This window comes from Cinclus cinclus, chromosome 9 (genome assembly GCF_963662255.1).
Source record: "Cinclus cinclus chromosome 9, bCinCin1.1, whole genome shotgun sequence".
NCBI classification, from domain to species: Eukaryota; Metazoa; Chordata; class Aves; order Passeriformes; family Cinclidae; genus Cinclus; species Cinclus cinclus.
The window spans coordinates 17,356,342-17,381,593 of NC_085054.1; the positions used below are offsets into that span (position 1 = coordinate 17,356,342).

The 25,252-nt window shown below is 40.4% G+C and overlaps 1 protein-coding gene across 3 annotated transcripts in view; it reads left to right on the forward strand.

The window, feature by feature from the left end:
- RALB (RAS like proto-oncogene B) overlaps nt 1–18,481 on the forward strand; it is a 47,071-nt gene extending 28,590 nt beyond the window's left edge. For 2 of the 3 annotated variants that reach the window (XM_062498135.1, XM_062498134.1), the window contains exons 2-5: nt 7,726–7,882; nt 8,996–9,204; nt 11,938–12,115; nt 14,050–18,481. In XM_062498135.1, coding sequence (XP_062354119.1) covers nt 7,769–7,882; nt 8,996–9,204; nt 11,938–12,115; nt 14,050–14,169 — 621 coding nt within the window. In that variant the 5' untranslated portion in view covers nt 7,726–7,768 and the 3' untranslated portion in view covers nt 14,170–18,481. Of the gene's footprint in view, nt 1–7,634; nt 7,883–8,995; nt 9,205–11,937; nt 12,116–14,049 lie in introns of those variants that run through there. The other variant, XM_062498132.1, reaches the window with a different exon arrangement.
- Nucleotides 18,482–25,252: the final 6,771 nt, after the last annotated feature.

Genomic DNA, 25,252 nt, shown 5'->3' on the forward strand with positions numbered 1-25,252 from the left:
ATCTTTCCTATGACTAAATCTTCGAAGGTTGCAACCTTGCTAAAGACTTGGACAGGATTTAGTTCCAGTTTTCCTTAGACATCAAGATTATTCTTAGCAAGGTTATTGTCTTGAGATTACTGCTGATGTTTAAGGTAATGTCCGTTTGTAATGAGTAATCTAGAACAGGCCTGTACTGCATGATGTGAGAGGACATATATCTAAGTATTTCATCTAGTAAGTAAATGTAAAATAAATGCAGTCAGATTTGCTTTTCAAGCTGCGCTGATGCATCTCTGAAAACTTGTAAGAAGAATTGGGCTGTGCTTGGCAAGGGTGGAGGGGATTGTGGGGAGTGTGAGTATAAATATAAAATACAGGTATTTTGTACTTAAAGTGGATCACTGTTGTGGTGGTCCACATCTGAACAGAGCCTTAAAAGATGGAATTATCCAAGTCTAGCAAGACCTGTTAGAAAGAGCAGAGTGCTAGACTTTGTAGGTTACAAAGACAATGATCAGTTAAAGGAAAAATACACCTGGGTGTCTCTTGTTTTTCCTGTTCTACTGAACTGCAGGTGCCAAAAAATATTTTGTTTACTAAGTCCACTCTTCTCAAAATCACTTTAATCAAGTGATTAAACTTTTTTAGTCTAAGTGAAGTGCTGGAGATGGCTTTGCATTCAAGTAAGATATGGTGTGGAGGCCAGGGTCACTAGTAGGGATTCTTAATCTTAATTGGCTGGTATCCAGTGATTGGATATCTGATGCCATTGATACTGTTTGAATATTTTAGTGTGATATGTGTCATTTTCATGCATGCAGAGAGGACTCCTGATCACAACTATATTAAAAATACTGTTTTTATACTCCTTGTGATATTTTTCAGATGAGCAAATCTTAGGCACTCTCCTGCAGTACAAGCTCATCTCACAGTCTGCAGTCTTTCTTAGGGAAGCCAATACTTCAGTCTGATTTGTGTGATGAAAAACAATTCTGAATTGAAATGGTTCTTCAATCTGTGCCTATCATTTCTCCAGCCTTGTAGGAGATGGACAATAATAATGAGCGGGCTTCAGGTTCTGGTTTAACCTTTAACTGCTGTAACATGGTGAACTTGCTAGTGCTGATCATGCTTTGTGTGTCTGTTAGTTAGCAGTGTATATGTAGCTCCTGCCAGAGTGTATTTGTGACAGCCAATGTCTGTAAGTGTACACACAATTCTGGGGGGTTTCAGCAGCATTAACAACTAATAATAATTGACTGAAAATACTGTAATGTAACTTTCACTGTATCAAGTAAATGTATTTATTCTGTGCTTTTTCCTGTAACATTTAGGGATATGGTTGTTGCGACTTTGAACAAGAATCTATATAAAGAGGTTAGATTCCTTCATGTGTACGGAGTAAAGTAGTTCCTTGCCTTAAATTCTTACTTTTCATCCTGATAATAATAACTTATTAAGTTTTCAAAATCTGTTTAGAGTTTCCTCTCCAGTTCCTTTATTGTGGCAACTACAAGTCTACTACTGTATCTTGGGGAGAGAAAATGCCTGATTACCAAAAACAAATCTGAGGCTTGGGTTTCACTCCAGTGGTCAGTCTGGCCACTGCAGCAGGGTGGTGGCTGCCCATTGTTTAAGGAGTGAATCATGCACAGGGTCAGGGAACTGCCCTGTTTTTGCAGCAATATAAGTAACTGTTTGGCTGCTGTAGTTCCACCTTCTTTGGCCTTAGTTGTACAAAGTGTTTTTCTCCCTTCACATCAGCACTGAGGCATGTGTGGCCCTGCAGTTGACTGGCAGGCCCAGTGGGCTGTGCTGAATGGCTCTGCTGCAGGAGGAGATGGGCTGGAACAGCCAGGGGCAAGGAAGAGGGGACTGAGGGACAGGGGATGGTGATGGCAGCACTGGGTGTTATAAATGGGGACTGTGAAACTGCCCCACTGTGCTCTGCAAGACATCTCAAGCTGAATGATTTCCTTGATCCAATTAAACATGGCCCAGAAAAATCTATAAGCACTACTGAGAAGGTAGAAAGATCCAGCATTACATGGAGAAGGGTAGGAGGATATCCCAAGCAGGAATTTCTACCAAACACATCATGATCTCTGTTTAGCTTGGAAACCATTCACTGGGTGTATGCCAAGAGGTAAGATATTAGCACAGCAAAAGAGGACAGAGTAGCATTTGTAATTTTTCAGCCTGCATATCCTAAAATTTTCAGTGGCATTAAATATGCCACTTAATCTCAAATGTGATTTTTTTTTTTTTTTTTTTTAGTTGAATTACCAGTTGGAGCATTTACAGTCCATTGAAAGCTAATGGAATTTCAGTACTTAAAATACTTTCTGGGTAACCTCAGAATGGCTGAGGAGCTCTTACAGTTCATAGCTCACTGAGATTGTTAATTAGTTTTGTGATCCAGGGAATTTCTGTGACTGCATTCTTGTGGGCATATCACAGAACCAAACGCTTCAAAGCCTTTAATTTGTATTGTAATAAATGAGGATCACTAAAATACTGTTGCAAAACCTTGTTCTTTCTGTGCTTGCTTTTGATGACAACATATTTAAGTCTTTATAATAGGTTGAATACACAGATTTTCCTAAAAAAATAGGTATCTGAAGGGTTTAACAAAGCTCCTCTGTCAAGCTATTGGGCTAAGGGTTTCTAGAATCCTGTTTTAAAATCCAAAGAATGGCTGCTTTCAGTGGCAGGATAGCAATGAAAAGAAATGTCCAAAGATATCAGCTGCACAGCAAGAGAACAAGGGCTGATCTCAGCAATTTTGAGCTTAGAGCTTTATTGCAGTTTTTAATCTCAAACTGAATGGAAGAACTAGCAGCAATTTCAATTAAAGCCTTTGGAGGTTCTCAGATTCTTTTATTATAGCAACAGACTATTTATTGGTAAACAGGTAGACTTAGTGAAATTTCCTTTTTTTTTTTCTTATGTACTTGACTGAACTGTAGCAAAGTTTTTCTTGTGAAGTGACAAGAGCTTTTTTGTTTAACTGTTCTGCATCTGTGGTGTATTAATGCACGTGAAATAAACAGGGATATGAAAGTATGGTGTGGTTTGAAATAGGTGTAGTTATCCAGTCACAGTCTTTGAATCTTGGTATTAGGTAAACCAGTCCTGTTTGTAAACTGTGTTCTGAGCAGTTTTTCTGTTTAGGTTGAGGAGAGGGTGGAGAAAATCAGTTTACTAAGCTGTTTATAAACAAATGCCTTGAAGTGCTCAGTTTGAAGGGACCAGCCAAGAATGACACAACATTGTGCAGGGGGCTTTGGTTAACCTGCAGAAATTTAATCTAAACAGATAAGAAACACAAGGGAAAGCTGAAATAGCTGGTGAGTTTAGGGTTAGATATCTTAAATCAAAGGTGGCATGATTTGATTAGTCCTGTGGCCAAGCAGAGGTCTTCAGAAGTCTAAATCAAAACAGCTGATTAACTCTCATGGTTTGAATTGTGGATTCTGTGCTTCATGTGGGCAGCCTGTGGCTGGCGTAACCTTCCTTTCTTGATCTGAAGAGCATCTTTCACCAGCATCCCAAAGCTCTTGTTGTGCATAGGGCCGTGTGTTACCTATTATAGAATAAATGCAGCCGTACCAAGTTAGTGGCTAAATCCTTATCTTTTAAAACAGATGAAACAGCTAATTACTCCTATTTTCATAAAGAAGAAAGACTGCTAGAAAAAGTTTATTTTCTGACATGGAGTCTGTCTAGCAGTTTATTTCAAAGCAGGATGAATGGTAACCAGAAGAAACCACCTCCCCTACCTCACTCCCCAGATAAACTTTTGGAAAGTTTGGGGTGTGGGGGTTTTGTTTGTTTGTTTGTTTTTTACAGTTTATGATACTTAGCATATGAAGTTCAACATGGTGTCATTAAACCTGAGGTTAAAATGACAGATGGAAATTAAATAGATTGACTGACTGCCCAATGGATTGCTTCTTGTCCTGTCAGAGGAGAGTGAATCTTCCTGGAAAGTAAACTGCCCAAATAACAAGTGAAGAGCAGTAGGGGAGAGGAGGCATCTTACCACAGCATTCAGTGTCTTGCCTGGACACCTGCTCAGAGACAGCTCTTGAGCAGATGCAGTAAGAGCCTTTACCTTAAATCTATAGCCCTTAAACTGAGTTGAGTAATGTTTTAAGGCATCTGCAGTTGTCACAGGTTCTTCTAGACACTGCTCCTTTTTTGGGAAGTGTTTGGATTTCCCAAAATTTGTTCTTCTGTCAACATATGAGTTAATGTGAGTTAGTGTCTTGACTGCCTCAAGGATGCTTAATGTGCAGAATAGGAGGAAAATTCATCCTTGCCTACTTAGAGATAAGAGAAGAGAGCTTCCACTTGTGTTAATAGATTTTTTTTTTTTATTTAACCTCAAGGAGCTGTTAGATGTGAGCTTTGAACAGTGTTGTATAAACAGTTTCTTGGGCTGTAGAAGTGGAGATAAAAATAAACAGTTGGCTCCAATGCCTTCTCTTGTTGTTTTATTAGGATATTGCTATTATAATTTCACCATGCCCCTTTCTGAAGCAGTGATGTGCTGTTAGCCTGTTCTGTAAGCACTGGTGTTTGTGCACTGATACTGACTGTGTTAATCCTATGTCACACTGCTTCAGCCTTGCCTTGTCCTCTGTTCTTGCCTGTAACTGCCTGGCTGTTCTGGGCTTGAGGGGGCCACACTCCCTCTTGGTGCCACCAAAGAAGAGCTGCTTTGTGTGAAGCTTCTGGGACCTCACTGAGTGCACACTGCACGGGGTCTGTGTTGTGAGCATACTGCTCCATTCACATGGTTCATATAGTAGTGATCCTCTGAAATATTCAAGTGGCACTTGGAACAGCTCTGCAGGGAAGATCAAGTACCTTGGCCATGAAGAGCTTTAGATGCAATCAAACTGTAATTTTTTATGCTGTTGAGTGGGTTTTGTTTAATATTATACTTTGATTATGAATCAGGTAATATCATAAGGCTGACCTTGCAGTTTCTACAGGCCATTGTTGGGGTGGAATAAAGAAGGAAGGATTTAAATATTCTCTCCACTTACCTTTATGATGAACTGGATCAAGTGTGTTAGTATTTTTCTTAAAAGTCAGCAGTTCATTTAACATGATCATGTAAAGATGTCATGTTTGTATTGACAGGACAGAGAAGTCTTTTCTCTTGGCTATTATTAAATTATGCCATTATTGCTGTTGCATATCACAGTGGACTTAGTGCTGCTCCCTATTACATATTCCCAAGTTTGTGATGCCAGAAAAATGTCTAATTTGACAACTTTGTGTTGGATAAGACAACAGTTACAACAATGTTAGGATGTCTGATAAAAGAGTACTCACAGGTTGAAACCAGTCACAATTACACTGAAAAGTAGCTAAGGGTCACACTCCAGAAAGCACCTTATCTACTACTGGGAAAACCAGACTACTCTTGAGCTAGGACAAAACAGCATTCTGTACTATTTATGAGCAAACAGTGTTATTTCCAGAACACTTACAATCCCTGAACTGTCTCATTGTGTGGCAAATCTGTAGCTCTTGTTTATGTTCCAGCAAGCTGAATTCTAGTTTACCATCTCTAGACCATGTGGATAATAGGCAAAGCAACAACTTCTGGAGTTCAGATGCTACCTGTTGTGTTCTTTCACATTCCTTTGGCAGGGAAACGTTCTCTTCTTCTCTCGCCTCTCTGGCAACTAAGAGTTGAAAATTAATGTCTGTTGCAATGCTTGAATTCACTGTCTCCAACAAAAGTGTGTTTATGCTGTACAGGGAGAATCTATGGAGAAGTAGGAATTGTCACACCCCATTTCTATACTAAGGAGTGTCCTGGATGAAGAAGCTGATGTATAGCATAATAGAGAAGATTACCAGAGGAAAATATCTGTCTTCACTTACTAGTGTTTATCCCAGAATGAGCACTTAATGATGATTAATTTGCATTGCTGTACTATATGTATGTAGCAAACAGGTGTAAGTAAAAAAAGCTCTGCATGGAAAAATACTGCTGCTCAGATGTTTGAAAATGCTGTCCTGAGGGCACTTCTTGATTGTTGGCATGTTTGTTCTTGTATGCATGAGTCAATGAGAACTTAGTTTGGTTTGTTACTTTTCAGAATATCAAGTCATGACAAGGGGAAAAGCCTGTCACTATCAGTGTACTCCAAGGACAGTTGTCCAGACTGGTCGTGGAATTGTCAGTCTCAGAATCAGGGCACATAAGCTACATTGCTTGGAGCAAACTGCTTTCAGGGAAAGGTTTGAACTGGACATTATCCAAAGGTCCCTTTCCAAGCTAAATAATCCCATAGCATGTTTGTAGGCTGATGACCCTTTAGTCTCCTGTTAATTTTGTTTAAGGCAGTTGGCTGTCCTAAGCTTTTTCCAATATACTACTCAGTAACTTCTGCTGTTAGCCTTTTGTTTCCATAGAGTAGCACTTGATGATGTTTTGTTGCAGTGTTTTCCTGGATTAATTGTGTCCAGGTAAATTTGAGACTCCTGCTTCTGGAATAAAATGTGCTGATGAATCAAAACTGGTACAGCCACTTCCTGTAGCAGTGTTTTCTGAATGGTCTGCTGGTCTCCTTACAGCTCTCTGCCAGGATATGAACAGCTGGTGTCCTTTGTGGTGCTCTGAGCACACAAGAGTCTCTATCCTGCTATCTCCCATATAAACATCATGTGTCTGAAATACTCATATTTGGGTTTTTTTCTGTGTGGGAATCCTGACTGGTGACACATCTTTGTTTCACTTATTTCTGGTTTTATCTTCAGTGTACTGTCCTTAGAGATGCTGCTCTGTGCTAATCAATGTGGCAGCTGCTGCTTGTGCTTCTGGTACAACTACTGTGTCCAGCTACTCTTAAAAAGCCCAACGAACAAAAAAAAAAAAAAAAAGAGGCAGTATTATTTTTAAGAAGCCTCCAGCATTTAATTACTAGGTTTGCATAACACACAAACAGAGGCTTGTTAGCTAGGGCTTGTTTATTGAAGCTTACTCCTTTACGGCTTAGCAACATCAGGAGAAGAACAGGAACTGAGGTTTTTTTTTTTTTTTTTTTTTTTTTAGTAAAGAAGGACTTTTTTTTAAAGCGAATTAGATTTGCAGCATCAAAAGACAGGAAGAGTGTAAAATAAATGCTAATGCCATGTCATAAGACTTTCTGCTAGAAGCTTTTGCAACTTGTTCCTGCCAGTTTGCTTGTATCTCTGCTGTTTTCTTAGCCTATGAAGGGAGAAGATCAAAAGCCAGATTTCTGCTTATGAGCAGATCTAAGGTGTAGCTGTATCAACATAAAATAAATATTTTAGAAAGTTGTAATGCTTTATAACAAGAACAATAAAAAACACCTCATTTCAAGTTGTTTGAGGAGGAGTGGGCTCTTCTTTAGAAACTGATCGAGACAGTAGTCTTGTAGGTTGGGTTTACAAATAAGAGTAGCTTGTTAGAAACCTTTGGCACTTTTATTGATCATACTGTTGTATGATTAAAACAAATAGAAGGTATTAAAACAAATATATTAAAACAAATAGAAGGTATTTGTTTTAATACCTTGTCCTACTCATACTTCAGTCATGGTTTGCATGCCAGTGCATTGGAGTGGCCCATTCTTTAGGCTTGTGGGGCAGGGTTTTAATCTGGTCTTTCAGCACTTGTGAGACATTTTATCTGCATGCTACCCTGATGTCACCAATGCCATAGATGGGTGACTGTGCTGCTTCTCTCTGCAGATCTAATTGGTTGCCTGGCACTTCGTCTGTGGCAAGCGGGACAATGGCTGCCAGCAAGAGCAAGAACCAGAGTTCCTTGGCCCTCCATAAAGTAATTATGGTTGGCAGTGGTGGTGTGGGCAAATCTGCACTCACACTTCAGTTTATGTATGATGAGGTAAGTGACTTTGGTTCAGTTTCTCTAAAGCACAAATTCATACAGCTTGCTAAGCTTTTTTTTTTTTTTTTTTTTTTTTTTTTTTTTTTTTTTTTTTTTTGTGGGACAAGGGAGCTAAGAGTGATGAGCAAAAGACTTGACCCAGTTGGCAGGAACAGGTTGTAGAAAGCTGGGAGATGTAACCTTTGGGAACATCTATGGCTAAGCATGACAAAATTGATGCTTATTTGTGAAAGAACAGTCTTTGTAAATCATGCGTAATGTATGTGTGCTTCTTTGTTACTACTTGGAGTTAAACTTTATTTTTTTAATTTAGGTCAGTTAAGGCTAGAGTCAGAAGTAAACATTCTAGCTCATGCTTAGCCAGGTGATGAAGTAGGCATGTTCACAGCATGAATTCTTCCATACTGGTATACAGGAAGCTAGATTAGGCATCCCACACTAGTATGTGGAGGAATATATGACCCTGTAATTCAAAAGTTAGCATTTATCTGTAGGGTGTCCACGCATGCTATAGTAGTGTAGGTATCTGAGCAGGTGATGTAGTCATTAATGAAAACCAGCTAGCTTAATTTGGCTTGTGTTCTGAGGCTGAGAGGCTCTTTACCCCTCTACTTCTCTGCTGGATGTGTGCTGTTGACCTAAGTTGAACTGGCAATGGCTTTGTGGATCTGATCAACAGTGAATGGACTAAAGTATGTGCCTGTGTAATTATGGAGCAGGCTTTCATGTTCAGCAGATGGATCAGAACTGTTAAAAGTTCAGATACATGTTCCTGAAGTATATTCAAATGCATTTGCTTAAAGTGGGAGATCTAGATGATGCCAGCAGATTACTGGTAATTTATACTGTAACTCTGTTCTTAAATTGTACTGAAGTTGCTGAATAGTGTTTTGTGTAGCAAAACTTGACTAGGCAAATTGCCTCTTTGATGTATTAAGGGCTTAAATAATTTGCTTTTAATAGTAAAAATAAAAAAAAGGATGGAACTTAGTAGCTGACTGAATTATAAGGTTTTGGGGAATTTAAATGTCACTGAAGTGTAAGAAGGAAGATGGACAAATACAGAGACTGTTTGACAGCAATTCTAAACACTAATCCCTTTCTTGTCAGTTTGTAGAAGACTATGAACCTACCAAGGCTGACAGCTACAGAAAGAAAGTAGTTCTAGATGGTGAAGAAGTTCAGATAGACATTCTGGACACAGCAGGACAGGAGGATTACGCGGCTATCAGAGACAACTATTTCCGCAGTGGGGAAGGGTTTCTTCTTGTCTTTTCAATAACAGAGCACGAATCCTTCACAGCAACAGCGGAGTTTCGGTGAGTACTTTCTCTCCTAGGCAGGGGAAGTTATCCAGTTCATGTGTTGCTCTGACAATTCTGCCTGAAAGCTACAGCTAGTTATTCTTTGTCTGTTACCATTTGATCAAAAAAAGTGACAGCTGACCATTTTGCTCTCAGTAACCAATGACCTAAATCACAGCATTCAGCCTCTGGATTTGGTTGTCTTCATGCCTGCAACTTATGAGTACATTATGCCAGCAGCAACTTCAGGCAAGTAACAGATTCTTGGATTCTTAAAACAGGCATATTCTAGCCAATTTTCAGTCTTCATGGATGTAAAGTTTAATTATCTTAGAACACTACTTCTGGAATTAAGTCTGTCTTTTGGCCATGTTTCAAACACAGTATTGCTTACTGCTAGAAGCAGGTGCTCTAAGAAAGGGAAGGATTAGCCTCCACTCTCAGGTATGGATTGATGCCAAACAAGGGTTGGCAGCCAAGCTTTGCTATTGTAGGCAGACGTATTCCTAGAAAGACACACAGTAGTAGTAAGCATTTCCAACTTTCTTCTTGGGATTAGCAGTTCTGATGTAAAAATCAGCACCAGATTGACACAGAAACTGCTGGTGTAGTGTGGGGGATAAATAGAAAAGGATTTAAACCACTGTTTTGGTTTTAGAATCCATGTAGCATCATTCCTCAGGGCAAGTGTAACTCTTTTTGATAATACCTATTGTCTCAGTAGAAGGTAAACTGGAGATTGCTTGGAATAGCTGTCTAACTTGAAGGAAAAGTTCCCAAAGTAAAGGGAAAGTTTAGGAGTTTCTTATGCTTGTCAGAATAAAAGCTCTTTATCAGTCTGCCTTATGTTCCCTTTGCTTCAGTGGTACAAGGTTAACAGATACTAACTGGTAATGGAAGTGCTGTAGCTGAGGACACTTAATTTCTAGGTTTTTCTTAAAGCTAAAGCAAACTCCCCTTGCACTTCAGAACTTTGGTCCAGGTTCTTTGCATATCATACTGTTTCAACAGTAGTCGAAGACCACAGAATGTTTTACGACGTGTAAAAACTCTGTTCCTTCATCACATAATACTTCTGTGACTTTGTTCTGCTTCAGAAGACTGGCAGTCATGGGACACACAAGTAGTTTGTTCTAACTGGAGCTCTGTAAGGAGCCAACAGTTCAACTGTTAACAGGGCTGCAAAACTGAGTACTAGGACTATTCCTAATGTAAGATGGTGGAAAAGGTCCGGTAACACTCAAAGGACATAAAGAAAATGAAACAAGTGGAACCACTTGGTTTTTACTTATGTGCCTAAGAGAAATACAGTGTTAAACCCAAGGTTTAAGGCTTTGAATGATAAAGATAAAAATCTTGGCAGTTTGGTTTTTTTTGTCAGACTTCTATAACTAGGTTAATGGTGCGTTGGTTCAAGATTCCAGTACATCGAATCAACAAAAAAGCAGTGCTAGCCCTGAAGATGGGCAAGAAGGGCTTATGAGCTTTGTGATGCAGAATCTCCTACTTTTCAGAAGTAAATGGTTCAGAAGTAAAAGAAATTGTGAAATTACTTAAAGGGAATATTTAGGCTGACATGCAAGAACCAGCTCCTTGGTCCAGGAAGGAGTGTGGAATGGGTAGTATGAGTCAGCAGCATCCCAGGCCAACCTGCACATTGGTATTATTGATCCTTTAGGTTCTAGAATTCTAACATTAAGTTGAATACTGAACAAACTACAGGCTTGCCTTTAAACCCTAGCTCTCCTGCTGATGCTGTGCATTCAGTGTTTACTTTCAGTGCCTCTGTAATCTAAAAATGTGTGAAGGTGCAGTTAAATGCAACAGCAGATTGTCTGATTCAGTGTTAATGCTATTTTAGAGTCTCGTGTACTCTCCATGCATTGTTATTTTGTAGATGGAAAATGCAGGCATCTGAAGTAGTATGGTAACTCAGTGAGATAATGGTGTAGCACTGTGCTCATGCCTCATTTAGCTCTTCTTCATAACAAAATGAAGCAATCTAAAAATAGAGTGATGGAGTTCTTCCAGCATCTGAGATGGACAGCAGCATGTGTCAGTCTGGTTTCAACTTGTGTCTTACCCCAGTAATAGCACAGACTGAGACTGGTGTGCAGCATCACTCCATCTCCTTTCCTGGATGTCATGTCCTCTTAGCATAACAGGTTAATGCTGACAGTTCAAATATCTTCCTGGAGTCTTTGAAGGAGGGAAGGTGCTAGCATTTCAGTTCAGAATTGCGTAGTAACTCTCTCTTTTGGGTAAAGTTTAGGTAGCCATTAGGAATTCTCTGCCAGCTACTGGGCTGTTTGCAACCTACTGCCTTGGCAAAGACGTGATATTGCCCAGACCTGTACTGAGATGTGGTGCAGACTATGAATTCAAGATGGTGACTGAATGCCACGGTGGAACTTGGCAAACATGGCACTTGTACTCTTTTCCTCATTCAAGTATGAACTCCTGCTGCCAGTTGCTCTTCTGCTATACTCTTCTTTCCTAGAGCCTGATTACTCACTAACTAAATGGTAGAACTGCTTTCCTGAAAGTGTGAGGCTTTCAGTAGTGTAAAGCCCATAGCATTGGTATGCTAATCTTGGAATAATTTTAAAGCATGTGTTCAACTGTTGGGAAATACCCAGTTGTAAACACTAATAATGTGTAGACCACTTGATCCACTCCATGTAAGTGTGGGAGTTTTGTTACTACTACTAACACAGGTATTTTTATTTTGAATACCTAATGCATTAGGGAACAGATCCTGCGTGTGAAGGCTGAAGAGGATAAAATCCCTTTACTGGTAGTGGGAAACAAATCTGACCTGGAGGAGCGCAGACAAGTGCCTGTAGAAGAGGCTCGAAGTAAGGCAGAAGAATGGGGAGTGCAGTATGTAGAAACCTCTGCCAAAACTAGAGCAAATGTAGATAAGGTAAGATAAATGACATCTGCTCAGTTACATCATTGCTACTTGTTTAGCAGCTGACTGTTGCTGGGACAAAAGCAAGTCTACAGTTTGGCTTCTGAAAGCCTAGGTTATTAAAAAAATCCCAAAAACCAATGAATTTTCTGGAATGTCTACACTTAAGCACATACCTCACTTAGGGGAACCTGAGATCTGGAACAAGTCAATGCTATTGTCTTAACTGTTTGTACCTGAACAATAGCTTTCCAGTAGTACTTTGGGTAAATGGTTCTAAGGACTCCTTAAGTATGCTATTTTGTTTGTAGGGTGTGTCTTTCTTATAACACCAATAAATAACAAGCTATGGACACTGAGAAATTGTGCCCCCCTTCCCTGTAAAGCTGTGTGTAGTGTGGTTAATCTTAAAAATTATGTTCTTGTTTTCTGCCATGACTGCTTTGAATTGTGAGATGAACTTTTTGCTGAGTACCTGTCCTGTTATGACTTGTCCTTGGTGGTATAGGTCAGTTATTCTCATGTTATTCTGCTGCTGGTTTCTTGCGTAAACAGTGGTGGTGGTGGAATATTCTAGAAAAGAAATGAATTATGACTATGGAGTGTTTGTCCTGGATAGAGGACAAATCAATTTCAATCATCCCCTTTATTCCGTTTGTAGTGAGGACTTCTAGAAGAAAAGGGTGACTTTTTTACTTCACCAGTTCACAGAAGATGATCTGAAATTACTGTTTGCACCCTAAGGGCTCCAGATGTGTCTTACTAATATGCACCTGTTTAAAGATTACAAATTTTAAGCAGTTTTCTTTTTGGATGAAGAACACTTGCAGCTAGCTGTGCTCTTAAGTTCTTCTGGACGGCTTCCTGTTCTTCTATATTAGTTCACTAGTGGAAATGCTGTTGGTGCACAAAAAGAACTCCTTTTCTCATTAAAGCTGCAGTATATAAAACTCCTGAATTGAGACCTTTTGGTTTAAAGGATGTGGCATAATTTCAGTTTGGTAAAGAACCATTCTGACTTGCAGAATGTTACTAAAATGTTTCAGTCAGTTGCATAAACTGAGTGATATAGTGAAACATGAATATTTAATCTTGCTTTTTCCTATAAGCATCTTGTATTACTAATGAATGGTTATCCTGTTTTATGTTTAGACTAGTTTTCTGATCAGTTTGGATTAACAGCAGTGGAGCTGTATGTCTGGAGTGTACTAGCATGATGATCTAGCTTTGCTGTTACAGGTCTTCACTGGCTAGCTCATGTGGCATACTGGTTGTCCTCTGTATAAGCACTGTTTGGTGCATTGTACAACAAGATATTTCTTTGTGATGATTGTGTGTTAATACTGTGGCAGAATAAAAAAAAAAAACAAACTTGAGGGTTTTGAATTATAAGTTAATCTACTTTTGATCAGTAGCATGGTTTTGTTTCCAACTGTCAAAGGCTTGAGAGTTCCCCATTTGGAAGAAAACATACTAGTTCCACAGAATAATGCTAAACTCTTGTTCTGCAATCCTAAAAATAATTTTAAATAATAAAATTATTTTAAATAATCCTAAAAAATACCTGATAACTGTGTAGCAAAACAGCTCTTGCATCTTAAGTAGTATGTACCTAGATATCAGGAATACAGGGCTGAAATTGCCTAAATTTTGGATGGAAAAAAATAGAGACATATGAAAGGAAGCATGGTTTTCTCTAAATTTTTTTAATAACATAATTTTGAGACTTTTTTTGATAGCCAGGTAAGATTGTGCAGGTTTTTGTCACTGCTTGACACACTCCATAGTTCTGATGTTGAGTTTGTCACAGGAATCTTTGTGATTAGGTCTTCTGCTGTGTTGAGTACAGTGTGGTTCTAAGTCTTTATTTGCTGCTGAATACAGTAGTTTTTATCTGCTTTCTGGTGGCTGATCTTGTTTAATATTTCTTTATTTTTCCCTCCTAGGTATTCTTTGATTTAATGAGAGAAATAAGAGCAAAGAAAATGTCAGAAAACAAGGACAAGAATGGCAAGAAAAGTGGCAAGAACAAGAAAAGCTTTAAAGAAAGATGTTGCTTACTGTGATGTTTTGGAACTGTAAATATCTATCTGCAGGTGGCATGGATAAAATACCACTAAGGATATAGGGCTGGATTCATGAAAGGAAGTCTGTATTGACTCCCTTATCTTTTGCTTTGCATATCACACCTTCAAAATGTGAAAAGAACTTTGCAACCATTTCCAGTATCCAACAAAACCTTTGCCTTCTTAAACTGAAATGGGCTCCATCTTCCAACTTTCAAAACTAGAATCAGTTTCAGAGCTACAATCCTTCTGTTTGGTTACACAATGTACTTTTGTATTAACTTCCTTCTAATGTTTCTGTTTCTCTTGAACCTCTATTGGCCTTAACAAGCACAGCTGTTCAGGTTCAAACACTTTTTCCCGCTGTTGCTGCCCTCCTTGCTGGTGCAAACTGCAGAAAGGCTAGATGACATCTAGGAAAGAGTTTGCATCTCTATCTTCTCTTAGTTGTCACTGATATTTCTTACACTGAAATCTGCTGACTTCCTCCCCACACTCCATGTAAGAAATAGCAACTGACAGTTGAGAGTCAACTCAAAACAAACTTTGTTCTGTGTTCTGTTTAGTCAATACAGCATTCATGAATCAAGCCTATGGACTGAATTCAGAGTTATTTAGGCAATGCAAAAACTGATATTTAAATACAGGCTAGATGCATTCCCTGCTGGGGTCTGTCTTCTCATCCTTAAATTAGTGGTATGGGATGAGAAAATGACTGTAAGCCTTTCTTTAAAAGGAATAGTATTATCACCATCTCCCTGAAATGCTGTCCTGGATTTCTTCCATGTATTGTGTCTCGACTCAATTACATTCTACATCTGTCATCCTTCCCTTCCCTTGTACTGGAATAGTGGAAATAGGTGTTGATTTAATCAGTTATGTTTATATTGGAACACTTAAGATGATAATGTTGGAAAGTGAGAACATCTGCATCTGTCTCCTGTCTTGCTGAAGATGAAAATGTTGAATAAGGGTGGGTCCCATCACACAATCATGACCTGGAATAGGTGAGGCATATATGCTACCTCTCAATGATGAGCTGGCTAGTGAGTGTCAAAAATCAAATGAAGTTAAGCAGTTGCCACATCACTGTTAATTTTATGTGTACTGTTTCTGATGCACTGCAACCTAACACATGATGAGTTTTGCTGCCAGTTATGCAGTGGTGGTTGTGTCTGTTCAACAAAAACAGTCTAGAAGTGGAAAAGTCAGTACTTAGGTTCTGTTGTCAGCTGAATGAAATGAACTTTCTCATGCAGTTTAAATTAAGTGCAGTTGCCAAAAATCACTTCTGTCACTGTGGAAAAGAACTCTCTTCTGGTTGTGGAGTTTCTCAATGAATTATGGCTATCTTCTGCCTCCAAGCCATAGAGAAACTTGAAGAGTAACTATCTTGCTGGTAACTGGATGCTTAAAACACATTTGCTTGGTAAAAGCAATGTAAGTGGTTGTTCAATGAAACTCACTGTTGCACTAAATTAACTAATGGTGTTTCTTCCTGAGATGGAGAACTTAGGGTTGTAATTTGAGGTTGAAAAATATTTTTTCACATGTGCTAGATTGCTTTTGTGCATTCCATCTCTGAACATTGAAAAAAGTAAAATGTAATCTATATCAGAACTTCTGTTGACCTGAGATTTCACAGGGACTTATCACAAATTCATTGTCTTCCATAACTAGTTCATCTTGTCAGGCAACTTATTGGATTGGGGAAACTGTACTAAATAAAAGGTGCTGTAATCTTCATTCTTGTCAAATTAAATTCTTTCTTTGTTCCTCTTATCTTTTCTGGGCAAAAAGAATGGTTGACCAGCTCTGGAAATGCTTCTCTGTGAACAGTGTAATTAATTGTGAAGTTGGCTTTGTTTTGGAGCAGAAGCTGGAAGCCTGCTGGCTTACAGAACTTGTCACTTGAGCTGTGTCACCTAGAGCCTAAGCACCTAATAGGACACTGGGAGCTGTAATACATCTAACAAAGTTTCCTCTTAAACTTCCACGGATAAAAGTCAATTTCTGACTGTATATTGTGCATGCAGCAAATGAATGTCCTCTTCTGGAGGAAGGCAACTCAGTTAGGTTTGGTTTTAGTTGAGACTTAAAGGTTAAGTCCTTAATTAACCTAAAGGATAAACAAGAGTTGAGTTCACTTTACAAGCTTATCTAGGTCAAGCCCCTCTGAGGCAGGTTGTAAAATGTGTCTAACAAAACTGAATAAACTGTCCTTGCTGTATGAATAATTATTTCAGCAAAGCTCACAATGAGCAGCTCAGCTGTATTGGCTCAGGAGACTTGCATGCCTTGACCTTTGGTCTCTCTAGTCTTCAAGTACCTGACAGTATTTGATAGGACAGATTAATTTCTTCTCAGAACAGCGAGTCTCTCGCTAGTGTTCTTACAGTACATGTGCTGTTTTCACTCAGGTTATTTTTCTCCAGCTGATAAAGCTATGCCACTGAGGTGGACTTACTTGGAAGAAGGTGCTTGCTGCTTCATGGCTTGATGCTGCATCTCTTCAGTGTTCTGTTCATGTCACCTGCTCCAGAAGGACTAGGCCTGGAGACTAAATAAACCAGCTTTTCAGTGTTCCTCTTCTGTACTTGTGACAAACTCAGTTAAACTTGCAGTTAAAGCTGAAAACACAGTAGAAGCTACCTTGCCTACTTTGGAAGAGTGGGCAGCAAGCTTTCTGACTTGTACCAGGAAGGCAATAAAACTGGTCCCCTGGACTGGAATCCTGTTGCCTCCACCTCATGGTGGAAGTGCCTGAATATATGCCCTTCTGAATAGGGCCAATATGATTAGGGGGCTCTTGAATGGCTTCCAGGTGTGCTTCACTGGACATTAATGGACATGAGCATCAGGTGGGTTGAGTGGAGTTAATGCAATATTGCACAGCATCCTGTGAGCAGTGAATGGAGCTTTGAGTAATGGGGGATCAGGCCCATCAAATAGGGGGTGACTTTGGCAGCAGGGGGTGTGTGGCTGCCTGCTGGCCCTGCTGTGTAGCTGAGGAAACTGAAGGCTGAATTGAAGCTGAGGTATGCTATCAGATTTGCATGTTGGGTAATTAAAAACCAAGACTTCTCTTTGTTGGTATAATGTGCTGTTAAATCATTCTGGAGCAGGGCTATAGGCAGGTCACTGGATATTTGCAGCTGGAGGTCATGCAGGACTTGACTATGCACTTGCACTTAAGCATTCAAGTATTACTCTTGTGCAATGGCTTAACATGAAGTCAGGGAACTGTTTACTGCTGTGTGCAATCTTCCTTATGTGGCTTAGCTTCAAGTGCTCCAGTTTTCCTTCTGGTTTGAGCAGAGCAAACAAGCCCCTGTTATAACAAGGATGAAGTCATTATATGGAAAAAAGCAGGTTAAATGCCAGACTGTGAAGGCAGACTTGACTTGTAGAGGAGCATCTCTCCAGGTGGGAGTACAGATGCAGCATGAAGTGTGTTTTCAGTGACTTGTGCCATACAGGTTCTTATACAGATTGATACACCTCTACTGCAATTTCTAGGGGAACACTCGGCTTGATGAGGAGAAAGATGTATGCTTACATTTACTGGGCATTAAACTTAAGTAAGTTGTTAAGAACCATCTGAATTTCCAGCTGAGTCCTATCTGACTTAAGTATAATGCTCAAGAATACTTCAGGTCTAAGGTACAAAACTACAATCTGGAATGTAGTAAGAGGTGTGTTGGGAGGACATGCATCTAACTAAATGCTCACCTGGATCTTTTTATAAAGCTTTCCAAAGCATTAACCCAGTTCTTAGGCCTGACAGGTCTATCAATACTTGCTCAAAAAAAGGATACTGTTATCAGTTCAGCTCAGAGTTTATGTAGACAGAAGCTTTCCTTAATTGCTATAAGCATATGTTGTGGTGTTCACCTCCTGTTGACTTTATAGTTGGGAGAAGGAGGGAAGAGGAACAAAAAAATAAAAAGAAACACACACACACAAAAAAAAACCCCAAAACAACAAAAAACCTATGATTTTCACTGTAATCTCCACACTTCATGGAAATGGCAGGTGTTCCTCTTGGGAGGGGAAGGTGTTATCTCTAACACCAAGTGAGAGTTTTAGTGTAGAGGAAGTGATTGTGATTGCAAGACTTAATGAAACTGCCTCTAAACTATGTATGATATACTATCCAATGTAAATTCTTATTTTTTTTCCTTATATAGCTTCAGAGCTTTGTCTCTAACTTGCACAAACATTTTTAATGTCTGTAAAACTGGTCACTTTTCATTATCATGCTAATACAACTGATTTGTATTACTATTGGTAATAAAAAAAATGAACTTCATATTTGTTTGTTATTGATTTTTACAGCATTCTAAAAGCATGCCTAATCCCCAAATTCTTGAATGAGCCAGCCACTGATTTTCAGTGTCTGGAACTAACCTTTCTATCAAATATGTTACAAGATTATATTGCAGACTATGGGAGGGGAAGGAGACACGACTGAGGCGCTTATCATTGGCTTTCTGGAAATGGTATGCATGTTTTTCAGAACTGAATTGACATAGTAGTTTGGTTCATTCACAGTTAATTTTCTAGAACTTAATTGGATCAGACAGCTTGTGTCAACTAAATAAATGACAGGGTTGCTTTGTTTTTTTTCTTCAGACAGTCTTGTGCAAAGGCACAAGAATAACAGAATAAGCAACACTGTGGAAAAACTACTCCTTAGTCTTTTGAGTGTGTGCTAGACTCCATCCATTCTCTGTGTAGGTTTGTGGTGAATGAACTGCAGGAGAGAAACTGAGGTGCTTCTGAGGCAGGATGGCTCAGGATAGACTCACTGCTCTCTAATGTCACTTAATTTGGATTGGCAGAGCAATGGGATTCGCAGTAGAATTTCAGGCATTTTATGCCACCATTGCTGTACAAGTTGGAAGTGGAATGTTCTCTAGCTGATGACTTCTGGCCAAGGACTGCAGCAATTTACATAATCTTGTTTACATGGTGCTTGCCTGGTGTTTGCCCTGTGTTTCTAATTGCCACGGTGGTTTATGTTCCTCTCCTTTCCAGTGAAGTAGCTTTTAAAATACTCTGTGGCAGAGAAAGGGTAACATGAAAAGTGTCGTGTAGGAGGCAGGAGAGGGTTTGGAGCACAGCTGCGTTACACAGCTGTACCCAAAGCCCAGATTGGCACCTTTTTCTTCAGATAGTCTGCGGATGCTTGTGAGGAACAGGCTTGCTTTTGGTTGCAGCAGGATGAAACAGGAGGATGATGACTTGTACATAGTTTGGCTTCTGCCTTTGTGTTTGCCTGTATTCTGCCCCAACCAGAACATTTTAGTGTGGTTCTGTGAGCTATGTGCTGACAATTCCTGGGATAGTACAGGAACCTCTTCCTGAGAACTGCTGGCTCCATCTTGTGGATTTAGGAGTTAGAAGCTCTGCCGTGGAGGGGGGCTGTTCAGCATGCTCAGACGAGCAGAAAAGTTGCTGCTATTTATCTGCCCCCTGAATTACATGTAGAAATCCACACTAGCTAGATTCTTCTGGTTTTGTTGTCTGGCTGTATTATTCTCTCATGCGGTATAAGACTTTGTTCTAAAATTAAATTTTCCTTTTGCATGCAAATGCTAATGTTAAATCTTGCCTAAACATTCTTCTGTGCAGCAGAACACCCAATTTCTCATGAGGATGGTGGATTTACGTTTTCTCTGGCATTAAACCAGTTTGCCTTGCAAGTGTAAGTTTGTTCTGCTTGCTGAACACTGATTTGCATGCTAGAAAGAATACTTATTGCTACCTGAGACTGTGCAGTACTTAACTAAATGTTTTGTTTCTAAGGGTCACTAAAGATGCTGGGCTTTCTTTGAAATAAAAAAGCCTTAATTTGGGGGCAGGGCAGAGAATATCCTACCTAATATTTTTTTCTCCTGGTCATTGGTCTTTCCTCCCTCAAACTACTCAGTGTCTGTTATGGGAATAGAATCTACTAGGGATATAGCAGCAAATGGCCCCTTAAGCATTGTAACTCCAAAGGGGGTTAAGAACTAAAAAGTTGTGGTGAGACTGGGATCACAGGCTCTGCACTTGCCTTCCTGATAGAGTTGATTAATCTCCAGAGTTTAGAGTAAATTCCCTTCAATGAGCTTTGTTACTTGGCTTTGAGACAGAATCATGTTTTTTGATATAATCAGAGTTTATAGAGTTTGTTTTTAAAGCCTAGCATTCGTGGTATCGGAGGCTTTATGCATGTTTGCTTCATAGGCCAAACACCAGAATTCAAGGACAAACTTGTGCATACATGTAGCATTGAAAGACAAGGAAAGTTACTCCCTACAGTTTAATACTGCTCTGTTTTTATTTTAAAAAGGAAAACACATACAGCAAACTGAACCTGCTGTTTGGATGACTGTTTCAACCTGTGGTCTGTAAGAGTGCTCCGTAACATGATTACTCTCCCCACAAAATGATGGCAATACAATTCTATACCTGTAAACAAGGAAAACAACTGTGGACTGTGGGAAGGAATAATTATCTGAAAAAATAGCCAAATTCTTCCTTGCTTCTAAATGAAAACTGTCATGGCAACATTGCCCAAGATACCCAGCAGTTTTACTCCTAGAAATTTGGCTCATCAGTTTTAAAAAGGCTGCTGAGAACTTCTGAGAGATGGTCCTGGTGAGAGATAGACGTCCCTGACAGAAGTGTCCCTTTCCAGAATGACAGGCTCTAGAAATCAGAAGTTAAAACTGTTTCTTGCTTGGAAGCTGGTGCTATGAAAACCCTGTTAGGTTGCTGAAAAAATGTCTGCAGGATGGACTAGGTGTTTATTTTTAATTTTCTGGTTTGTGCGCTGGTCATGGGTGTGGAAGAACCTGTTTCACTCAGGGGTCTCTGTTTTCATTTCTCTATAGCCTGCTTGAGGGGTTCAGAGGGTTTCCTAGGTCTGCTGGGGTTCAGGCAGCTTCATAAAATGTGAGCCCTTCTTTTCCTTCCACTCCTGGTGACTGCACCCCAATTAGGTGCTGAGCAGTGCCACTGTGTCACAGGTCCTTGCATCCCCAGCTATGGTTGGCTGCCTCATTCCAGCTCTGAAGACTGCAGGACAACAGAATGAATCACACTGTGGGAAGAACAACTACTCACAGAAAGATTATGAGCACAAGGAGAGCTGGACGCTTCAGACTTTGCTAATGAAAGCTGCTTCCTACCTGAAGAACAGCAGCAGAATATGTGATTCATCTACCTGTGCAGCCAGGTTAGAGCTTTCTAATGTGGTACCTTGAGTAAATCTGCTTGAATGTTGACAGTAGTGCACTAAACACTTGTGGAGCAGAGGGTAACACTGTGCCTGCTTGAGTTGTGATTTGCCTTTTTTCCCTCCTTTCTCTCCCCGAACAGTACAGAGGGAGGAGGGCAGGCAGAGCTTCTCCTGCGTGGGAATACAGGCCACATTTGCAGCTTTGCCTCAGGAGCTTGAAAAACCATAAGCCAGGCCTCCAAAACTGCATTTGGTTTAGAAATAATGAGATGCTTTAGAAAATGAACTTGGAGCTCTCTTTCACAGTCTTTTTGTTTCCAAGCATTTTGAGTACCCTTGCTTCATGTTTGCAAGCTTTCTTTCTTCAACAACGATGGCAGAAGTACTTTTTTCAATGAAAACAAAGATGTTCTTATGCTTGCTGATTCCAGCACCTGGGGCATAAATTTTAAAATATTGTGGCATTTGGAGAGAAGTGGAGGCAGGACAAGCAAACCACTCAACTTTAAGCCCCATTTCTGCTGGGTCACTATCCTTTGCAGTAGGAATCTGAAGGATTGCAAAAGCCGGAACATAAGGATCCCCTGTTGGTGGTCCCAGTGTCTGTCTTGGCAGCTTGCCAGGAGCCCAAGGGATGCACTTAATTTTCTTTATTCATTAGCATATTTTTAATCAAATCCATCAAACCACAATGTTTCCACATGTCTCTCCCATGGCAGATGAACAAAAATAGGTCAGTGCCCAAATGTACCTTTAACACACTGCGGTTCACTCCCCTTCTACAGTTGCAGTTGGAGGACAGCAAATGACTTGTACTTTGCACCTGGTGAAAACTTGTGATGAAGACTTCGCTTCTCTCCTGAAAGAGGTGAGCACATGGAGTTCGTCCATGACACAAACTGCTTTCCATCCGCTGCCCAGTCAGAGGGCAGGCAGAGCTGTGTCTGAATCCTCTCCAACTTGAAACTAAGTTTACAGCATTTGTTTAATAGTGAATAATCAAGCAGGTGCAATGTCCAGGGCTGAACTCCCTGGCCCTAATGAAGTTCCAAGACTGCTTACACCTAGTTTAATAACAGGGTTTTTAAATTCTTGTCACCTGTAACCTACCTTCATATACCTCATGCTGCCAACCCATCTCTAGCCAGGCAAGGAAAATGTTGCAGTGTTGAGATCATGTTCACACTTGCAGCTGAGACGTGTCTTGCCTTGTTTCTTATCTCTGAATTGTTCATAACAAGAGCTAAGTAAAAATTATTCTTCATGTTTTTTACATGAGCTTTCAAAGTTGGTTCTGGGTGGGGTGAATATTGCATCAACACCAAGTTAAAACTTATCTTTTGTTCTTCTTTTTTGGAAAGAAATGGGGATATAGATTCCAGGGAACGTCTTCCCTGTAAGACACAAATCGGGTCAAGTCAAAGGTATTAAATACGTATGGAGTTTTTGAAATGCTAGTCTATGACAAAGGGATGTGTGCTTTGTTTTCTTTCCTTTTTCCTAAAAAGCCTTTCCCAGGACTTCAAATTTAAAAATTGATGAACACATATCCTAAATGTAGAAATTGGAGTGGACTTGTAGTCTGTTCCTAGCTGCAGAAAAGCTAGGGAAGTGAAAGGTGAAAAGCTCTGCAGCCCCACCTTTCCTGGTAACCCCTTCCTGCTGACAGCACCATCACCCCAGACAGGCTGCAGCAAGTGATGCATGCACAGAGGAAGCTCTGCTGCTGGCAGAGTCTCCCTTTCAGTCATCACAGGCTCCTTTGTGGTTCCTCTTGTTTTGGGAAATAACCAAGGGGTGAGGGTAGGAAAGGTGTCTTAGCAAGACTGTTAATTTGGCTTCCCTGTTAAAGGAGTTGAGCACTTCCTGCTGGGAAGGCCTTTTGCATGTATTTGTGTCAGAAGCCCAAAGAGAGACTATAAGCTCTAAAGGCTGGAAGTCCGTAGTGAGAAGATGAAGTTTTCTCTGATGTGCACCGGGTGGTCTCTGCTAAATAACAAAACATCCCAGTCACAGGGCTGGGGAACTGCTTACTCTTGCCTTGTTGCATTCCTGTAATTGTTCACAGCAGCAGTCCCATGTTATGGGCAAATGCTCTATCAATTTATTGTTCCATTCATTCAGCTCTTCCACTTCTGTTCTCAGTACTGTCTTCCTTGACAGCTACCAACCACTTGGTTATTTCAAGTCTTAATAGAGATAGTTAATGGTTTGCCTTTTCTAAATCTACCCTTATTTACCCCTGTATTCTTCTATTGTCCTTTAACCATTACTGTTAAACAAGCTCAGCCTTGCTACCTAGACAGAAAATAAGTTCCAGCAGGACTAATTTTGCTACAGGCTTAATTCTCTAAGTTCATGTCTTGTCACTTCAAGAGGGAAGAGAGTCACTTGGCACATTTACCTTGTGATCTCTCTGCTCTCCTGTAGTGCCTGCTTTGTGGGCAGACCTGGGTCTGTACAGAATTTATTGTGCAGTGGTTTGGACTCTGGGGGAGCTGCCTCCCCTCTTGCTTTGTGGAGTGCTAGCGTAGCAACGACACTGATGTCTTAGTTTGGGGAAAGAGTGATGTTTTAGTTTGGGGGAAGCAGGCTTAGAAAAGGTCTTGGGCATCACTGGGGAGTGTTGCAATGCCAGTTCTTGGCAGGCACCACAAATCTTTGCCTTTTGAAGTGATGTTTCCTGAGCTATGTTCTACCTCAAAATGGCAGCCACCAAAACCAAGAGGCTGCTCCTCTGCCTGGGCAAGCCATGGGCAACACAGCCTCTTAAATCTACCTTGCTTGGGGGCTGAGAATCCCTTGGGCTTCACAATTTAGGCTTGCTCTTGGCTTTTTTCCAGGAACACAGCGTGGGTCCGTTCATGCAAGGGAAAGGCAGGGTGGTTGGCAGCACAGCAGTGTTTTGTATACACTGTGCTCAAAAGGCTAGCGCCGAACATGGGGAATTTCACATGGCTCAATTCCCTTCTGCCCCGGGGAATGTGTATGTCTCCTCTCCCAGCAGAGTGCACTTACCAGGGCATGCTTGGTGCCAGGGAGGGGACTACCTCCATCCACTTAAAGCTGGTCTCATATGAATTAGCTAGTTTCAAATGTTTTGGCTAGAAGTGTAAGAAGAAGGGAGGTCTAGGCTTGTGGTTCTCTGCACTGTGTATTTACAGAGTTGTGGGTTCCTGCTCCCTTTTGGTCCTGCACTGACTCAGCTGGAGGCTTGGGGAGTGCTCCTGTCCCAGCAACACCCCATGGCCTGCTCCTTCCAAGAAGACCTTAGCTGCCTTTCATGCTCCCTGGGACTGTCAGACAGAAAAGAAGACTGAGCCCAGCTCTTCTTCATGAACCATTGGACTACTGACTAAATTAAGGTATGAATAAAAATAGCCTACGCCCATATCCTCCACCCACCTTGAGCTCTTTTAGAAACATGGAAGAAAAAAAAAATACATTTATTGCTGCATTTCTGGACACCTGATCTGGAAGGTGGGCAGACTGAAAACACCTGCTGCACTGAATCCTTAGGGAAGAAAGTCAGAGATGTTCATCTAGTCATTGTAAGGGACTGAAGTCTGAGATGGATGCTGCAGGGTTTACAAGGCTCAGAGACCTTTGGTTTGCCACTAAAGCCAGTGACAGGAACCTGGGCATCTTAAATATACCATCATGGAAGTTACTACCACATGAGATGCTCAAGGTTTCTTTGCATTTTGCTATGACACAAGTGATTTTAACATAGAAAGTCAATTAATGGGGGTGGAAATTCAGCATCAGTTAAAACCACACATTTCACAAATTTCAAGTTGCTCTAGCAGTAGTTGAATAAGTGTCTTCTGTCTCCTTGAACTTTGTCCTGAC